This window comes from Penaeus vannamei, chromosome 39 (assembly GCF_042767895.1).
Source record: "Penaeus vannamei isolate JL-2024 chromosome 39, ASM4276789v1, whole genome shotgun sequence".
Taxonomy (NCBI): Eukaryota; Metazoa; Arthropoda; class Malacostraca; order Decapoda; family Penaeidae; genus Penaeus; species Penaeus vannamei.
Genome location: NC_091587.1, coordinates 14096613 through 14104112, shown reverse-complemented (window position 1 = coordinate 14104112; position 7500 = coordinate 14096613). Strand labels below are relative to the sequence as shown.

At 36.9% G+C, this 7500-nt stretch overlaps 2 protein-coding genes across 18 annotated transcripts in view; one reads left to right on the top strand and one right to left on the bottom strand.

Moving 5' to 3' along the window:
• The window catches only part of Stlk (Ste20-like kinase), a 20359-nt gene extending 17496 nt beyond the window's left edge, over positions 1-2863 (top strand). For 10 of the 14 annotated variants that reach the window (XM_027357090.2, XM_027357087.2, XM_027357093.2 and 7 more), the window contains 3 exons: positions 270-462; positions 1083-1331; positions 2374-2863. In XM_027357090.2, the coding sequence (XP_027212891.1) occupies positions 270-462; positions 1083-1331; positions 2374-2450 (519 nt within the window). In that variant the 3' untranslated portion in view covers positions 2451-2863. The remainder of the gene's footprint in view (positions 1-269; positions 463-1082; positions 1332-2373) is intronic. The other 4 variants (XM_070116615.1, XM_027357089.2, XM_070116616.1 and 1 more) reach the window with 1 other exon arrangement.
• A 3574-nt stretch (positions 2864-6437) lies between these two features.
• Positions 6438-7500, bottom strand: part of LOC113806001 (rhodanese domain-containing protein CG4456) — a 10487-nt gene continuing 9424 nt past the window's right edge. For all 4 annotated transcript variants that reach the window (XM_027357095.2, XM_027357097.2, XM_070116619.1 and 1 more), the window contains exons 4-5: positions 7019-7184; positions 6438-6610 (exon numbers count right to left, since the gene is read on the bottom strand). In XM_027357095.2, the coding sequence (XP_027212896.2) occupies positions 6541-6610; positions 7019-7184 (236 nt within the window). In that variant the 3' untranslated portion in view covers positions 6438-6540. The remainder of the gene's footprint in view (positions 6611-7018; positions 7185-7500) is intronic.

Below are 7500 nucleotides of genomic sequence, written 5' to 3'. Positions count from 1 at the left end.
TTTTGATTTGTAATGAGTAGTAGTTATATATCTATTTATTTGTTTACTTTATTACAGTCCTATTTTATGCAACCTATTTTCCTTCATGAATCATCTCTTGTCCTGTTGATACATTACTTATCCAGAAGCAACAATATGGTTGACCATCTTAATTAGATAATTTTGCAACTTGTTTTCCCCTCATAAAAACAGATCTAGGCTTTTTGAGACAGTAGTACAATTACCTTGTACCTATTATTGTAAATTTTTTACCTTATCTCAATTTACAGGATCTATATGGATACAACGAAAGAAGTGACATATACAGTGTCGGCATTGTGGTGTGTGAATTAGGCAATGGAGAGGTGCCCTATCGTGGAATACCCTCAACACTCATGCTTTTGGAGAAGTTAGAGGATCGTGTGCCCTTCCTGTATGATGCCTCGACAGTGCCACAGATTGCAGAGAATGGCCAAGGTTGGGGTCAGTTGCATTCTGTGTAGTTAAATTAGATGCAGGTGACAAAATGCAAAGAAGAGTGGATAATTATTGCTTGGTAGAAATCCAAGTGGAATATGAATAAAATAATAAAGTATGGGAGGTAGCATAGCTCAGTGGTAGAGTGTTGGCTTTATAAATGTTGGGTCCTGGGTATTCACCTAGTTGCCCCCTTAGTCGACTCATCTATGAGCAATGGCAGGCTTACATCAGCATTCTGGCTTAGTACACATTCCTTTACAAACTTAACCCTACATCCACTTGGATATGAAACCAACTTTGACTTCGATTAAAGTATGAAAAAGTATGACCATGATCATGTGATTCAGAAGTTTTAATGACCCAATTGCGTAAGTGAACATCTGTAAATTCATAATTTAATGCTTTATTTCTCTATGGTAGTAAATCTGACTAATGTTTTTCTCTTTTTAGCACCTGCATTTAAGGATAAAGTAAATTTCAGGCTTGTGTGAACTTTGCCATCAGAATTTATAATGGTATCATATATCATATGGATTTCTTGCTGCAACAAGACAATGCCAGTATGTTACAGATTATCAGATTTTCATGTATTTATTTATTGACTCATTGTTTATGGTCAGCAGGAATGGCCACAGACTCAGGCGTTGGAGGGAGTGTGGGAGACAACCTTACCAGCTTGGCCATCACGCAGCGACTTTTCTCTCCTGCGGCTCATGACCTGGTAGCTCTGGCTTTGACCAGATGCCCTGATCAGAGGCCCACAGCTGATGAACTCTTGCACCACCAGTTCGTTAGGTATACAAGAAAACTCAATGGAACCCTTCCACAGTATCTCCATCCAGTAGTGCCCATCACCCAGCAGACGGAAATAGGTAAGTATTTCATTTCAGGTAAATATTTCCTAAAAATTGGAAATGGAAGTAGAAAACTACATGAAAAGCCTATATTTGAACCCCTGTAATCCAGAAGACGTGATCATCATGTCAGGAAAAATTTGACTTGAGGGGCGGGTGATGTGAACTTGCCGATCATTGGGAAACTCTGGGTTAACGTGAACTTGCTGTTGTGAACATTTTGGCTGAAAGGGGAAAGACCCACCATGAGTTCACAAAGCTCTTGTATGGTGATTAGACTCATTTAGCATTTGGGAAGGGGCTTTTGCATTATTTCCATCAATAAACGAATGTGGAATATAATGTCCATTTGGCATGACTGTAATAGTGTTGGCTCCTGGGCGTCTGCTGCTTCCATGCTCAGGATTGTATCCCTGGCTGCAATGACTGGGGGCTCAGTCAGGAGTAACAAAATGTTATGTATTGTTATAATTATTGCACCAAGATATAGATTACTTAGAGACATGAGTCTGCTTAAAAGCTAAAAATGCTTATGCTGAAAAAGAGAAAATATCATTGCAAAGGGGAGGCATAGAGTCTCGTCACCAAACATGAGTGCCACACACCTGGCAGTGTGTTTGTTTACGTAAGCCTAATGCCCTCATTTCCTGCCCTTTACCCATAAGGATATACCCACCCCTTCTGTTTCCCCATTCTCATTTCTTTTGTGACTTACACTAAGCCAAGGACCCAAGTATTACAAGTCTTAATATTCATAACTCAGAAATATTGTATGATTTATGTAGTTTCAATCTTTCTTATTTTACTCTCAGAACAGAATTTCAGTTGAATGACTATACTGATGTTATCAACATTCTGCATATGATTCCATGAACATATTCTATGATTAAAAATAATATTTTATTTCCTTTTTAAGTGTGGTATGGCTAATAGTTTCATATGAATGTAGCCCCATAATACATTAAAACATTAATAAGTTGTAATTAGTTATAAAACTATTGTAAATAATGACTTTCAGAAATTGTTTTCAATAATAACTGAGGGTATCTTTTCTTTCCAGGTGATTCTGTTCCAGATCTTCTTGAAGAGAGTTTAGACCAGATAAGTTTGAACGATGAAGTAACCTGGGACTTTTAAATTCATGAAATATGCCTTATTATATATTTAGTCAAATTATCCAATTGTTCCATTTTAAATAAAACATATAATTTTCCTTATATATATATTGCAATTTTTTTGTTTTTGTTTTTCTGTGTATGGACATGTAAAATACCAATAAAATGTTTATATTGTCTCAGTTCCTCTTTAGGTTGACAATGTTAAAGAAATTGTTATATTTTAGTGTGTAAGTGCAGTATGCTTTCACTTACCTGCTTCTCCATACTCTGGCTATTTGCTGTATAGCTAATGATATGTACTTGAATGTACAAATTAGATTTTAAAAAACTGTGGCTTACATAAAAAAGGTATTTTAGGCATTGTTTGTGTATGAAGAAAGAAAAATATATTAATAATATTCCTCTTGATTAAAAGAGATCCACAAACATGTATTTACATAGTTTTCATTCTAAGCATCCTCTGGTGTTGTATTTCTTCATGTTATATGATAATAGTGCTTCATTTATATATGACCCATTTTTTTTCATTTATTGTCTCCACTAACATAATTGCATTTTAAACAATGGGGATTAATAATTAAAAATTAGACTCATCTGATGATTCTATAAATTTATGGAGTTATCCTCCAGATGAAAAAAAAAGCATATATTATTATTGTGTTATTTCACAATTAATTGTAATTGCACCAAATGTCACATCACTTCCATTTATACATAATAGTAAAATCACTTTTAAGTGCAGAGAAATTGGAGGGTGGATTAGGGTTAAGCACATCTTTTTCTTTGGTTATGAATATTCTTGAGAGTGACTAGCAGTCACTCTGACTGCTAGTCTTGTCAGACTAGCAGAGGAAGAGGTATGTGTACAAAGGAAGTGGTAGGAAAAGGCGAGGTGGAATATGTAGATAGTATGATACAATGGATAGAGAGAGGAGGAGGGGTACGCACTGGGGAAGTGGTAGATATTGGAATGTCTGTATCTAGAATTTGACTGGTAGAGGGAGGTGGCAGAGGGAGGTGGTAGAAGTGGGAATGTAAAGAGGAAGAGGAAGAGATACTGTGGGAGATGTAGAAACATCTTGGGCGAAGGGGGAGGGGCAGAGTGTAGGACAGCACTGGAGTAGGGAGCAAGAGAAAAATCTTGTTGGTGTGCTCCCTGCCTGGCCTCACTTAAAGTTGGGCCAATTTAGAATTTGAGAATTGCCACCTCAGACTCGAATTTGTAGGTAGGGTAACCCCTATAAAATATATTATGGGAGCCACCACAATTGGCACACATGTGTGACTGCACAGAGCAGTTTGAACAATCATGACCAGGTTGGGAACATAAAGGGCAGTGGGCTGTGGAGCGATAGTTTGCTTGGCAGGGTGGCTTAAAGCGCCAACATTTCTGACATTGACGGGGGAGTAGTAAGTTTAGCTGGAGTAGGACAGGGCAGGGCTCTCCACCAATATAAACTTCATTGGGGAAGTCATGTCTAAAGAAGGTTATCGAGGAATATTGGTGTACGACTTTTAGTGGCCTTTGGGGGAATAGTGTAAGGGAGTACTGTACATCATAGTCAAAGGGGCAGGCAAATATGGTGTTTTTACAGTTTGGCCAATCTGTCATAGACAGGAAAATCAGCCTGGGAGAACGAAACAGTTCTAGTACATTGCTGAATGAAAGGGTATGGTTAGAGTAAGGGGCTTGTTGGGGGAATCACAAAAAAAATTACCACACTTGGCTGGCGTAAAAAAAAAGTAGTCAAAAGGTTTGTAGAGGTGGAAGTAGCAGAAAGACAAGGATCTGTGCAAGAGGGGGTGTCAATTGAAGTAGTACTGTGAGGAGGTGGATAATAAAGATGAAAAATAAAAAAAAGTGAAGGAAGTTTTCTGATAGGTAATATCATTGACGAGTGACTTGGAATGGACAAAACTGACAGCAAGTATCAAGGAGGAGGTAGTAGTAACAGTGTTCAGTTGTGATCAATGGAGAGCCAGGGGTATGGAACCAAAAATTATGAGTCAGTGGGGACTATACCTTTATCAGAAATACATTGATGATTGATTTTACTTACTTGTTGAACATTTTCTGTGTAATCTAGAGTAAGCAATAGGTTGAGGCTTGGCAGGTAAGGAAAGGCAATACAACACTTATAAAGTATTATGGCAAAAAGGTTAAAAATGAGTTAATGATTAGGACATTAGGGGTTACATAGTTGAAATTGGTCAAATGCATGTCTTGCATTTTGTAGGTATGCATATTCATGTTTTTTCTGCATTTGTCTCTCTGATATCACTGTCAGGGACAATATTTACAATATCATTCCAGGTGATGCGAACTTGCTGTCATGAGCGAAGGCCAGGGTGATGGAAAAGTCTTGCCATAAGTACATAACCCTCTTGGAGTGTGATTTGACTTATTTGTTGCTTAGAAGAGGGCTTTAGTATTATTCCCATCAATAAACGAATGTGGAATGTAACATGCGTAAGCTGTGACTGGAAGAATGCTGGCTCCAGGGAGGAAGCCATTTCCATGCTGTGCACTGTATTCCTGGCCGCTGTGACTGGTGGTGCTGGTTGTATTATGGAAAATTGAAATATATAAAAAAATGGGAAACGTGACACAAACTAACCAAATAACCTATACATTTTTTTTTTTGCACCAAGTTCTTTACTACATAGAGAGATGATATCAAGTCTATGCAAGAAAAATAAGCTATTACCCTCTGGATAAATCAAATCAAAAGACAAATATGGACATTGGAAAATAGCAAAAAAGCTAAAAAAGTTTACACAAATAACTTTGCAAAGGGGAGGCACAGAGTTTTGTACCACTTGTACCACGGGTGTTTGTGCAAGTTTGTGCCCACCTAGCCTACGAGATGCACACCCGAGATGTTGGCTACATAAGTAACTCACTACCTGTAATTTTGGCACTGTGATTTTCGTGATGCAACCAGATCCAACGGGTTAGTGGGAAGAATATCAGGATCATATCATCTAGTCCCTACTAGGACTAGATGGCAGCATTGGGGGTTGAAAAAGAGTGTACTAACTGGATGGTAATGAAACATGGGGTAAAGCAGGTGTGTGTTGTCTCCAGATCTACTTACATTGTTTAGCCAGATAATAATGGACAAGATTAGAGATATGGAAGGACAAGATTGGAGAACTAAATGAAAATAACAGTGTTGATGACACAATACTTTGCAGTAAAATCAAATGATGCAGATAACACAATACTTCAACATTCCTAATAAAATCAAATGAAGCTTGTAAAAGTAAGGGACTCAAGTTGTATGCTGGAAAACAAGTTATTACAAAAATTAAGTGGATAATTCTTGAACATGAAATACCTGAGCTAGAAAAATGATTTCAAATAACTTTGGATCCATTATGATTGAAGATTTGAGATCTGATCAGGACAAAAACTGAATGGGAAAATTATCTGAAAAGCTCAACTAACAATAGCATGTAGTGTTTTGTGTGATCAACCCCAATGTATGACAGTGCAGCCTGGATCAAGAGTACAGTAATGCAAAAAACAAAACAAAAAAGATACAAAAAAGAAAGCAAGGAGAAAATAACCTGTTAGATATCTGGACAGCTTGTTGCAATAAGTGGGAGGGAACATGAGAGCACAAGAGTTGATGAGAGTGGCAGAAAATAAGAAATATGGCATTCCATGGTCCCCTACATCAAAGACGTGGCACATTGATGAGGTAAGGTAAAGTAAGTATATACTGCCTCACTGCCAATACTATTTAGCAGATTTATGTGACAGGGGTGGGTGGGTTACACCTACATTCCATGGCCTTATTATTATTTTTTAAAAGCTCTTAAGCATGATATGGAAGTTTCTATCCCATACCCATTCAAAAAGAAATCAAGTCTATTTTAAATTAATATTTCAGAAGTCAGAGTCCTTGAAGTCGTGACAGTAACTAAACGGGCACAAATTTATACTTTCAAAACATAATATATCCTTAACTTCTATAAAAGGTCAGTGAAAGGTCTACAATAAAGAAATTAAACAAATATATTCCTATGAACTTTACAAATGTATCAAGACATTAACAAATAACTGCCTGATAAAGAGAACCTACAAGCATTTGCTACATTTATCACTTAACTTCAGGGTACACTACAGGACCACCATTTTCAAGCCAATCCTCATATGAACCTACATAAACCCTGAAACAGAAAACAAAAAAACATTAAAACAAAGAGTGACAATATAAGATCTGTTACTCTGGGAAAAAAAGAGTATATTATTATATATCTCAGTTTATATCATCATTGTAACCATTACAAAACAATTTTTAAGCCAAGATAATACACCTCTATTTCACATGGTCATCTAAGTTGCAAGTGCTATATAACTATTATTAATGTTCATAATCTTATGATAATAATAATGATTACGATAATAGCATTAATTTAAATAAAATCTCAAGAAATGGTCTAAACAGGCAAAATCTGCTTGGCCTTGTAAGACTACTTAGTGACTAAGTGGTTGGGAATCTACTGCAGACAGTGCATGTACTCTTTATCAATGGGTTAAAGACCATCTTTCTTATCTTTCCAAGCATACATCCTTACCGAACATCTTTATAGCCGGCTCCTATCATAGCCAGCTGAGCTGTCCTTGCACGAATACCACCCAGACACATTACAACGATAGGTTCATCAATGTCAGGCTTCTCAAACCCAAATTTATCAGTAAAGTCTTCTTCTGGGAGCAGGATACTTACTCCTAATGTTTGTACTGGAATATGTAAGTAAAAGGGGTGACTTTCGCATCAATAATTGTGAAAATAGATAAATAAATCTAGCAGAAGTCATCGTATCATGACCTTTCCTGTGCCACTGGCTCATCAGAGGGAGCTTCTTTTTCTCCAATATTAGCAGCTTCATTTATATGGCAATGCTTTTAGGTAATAGCACCTAAGGTGAAGGTAAACCTTCAAATTTTTAATATATAAAAAATGATAGCAAAATAAAAGCTTTTAGGTGCCAAATGTCGCTCGCAAACTACTGGATGAGCCAGGTGCATACAGGAAACTATCAATGTGCGCCAACAA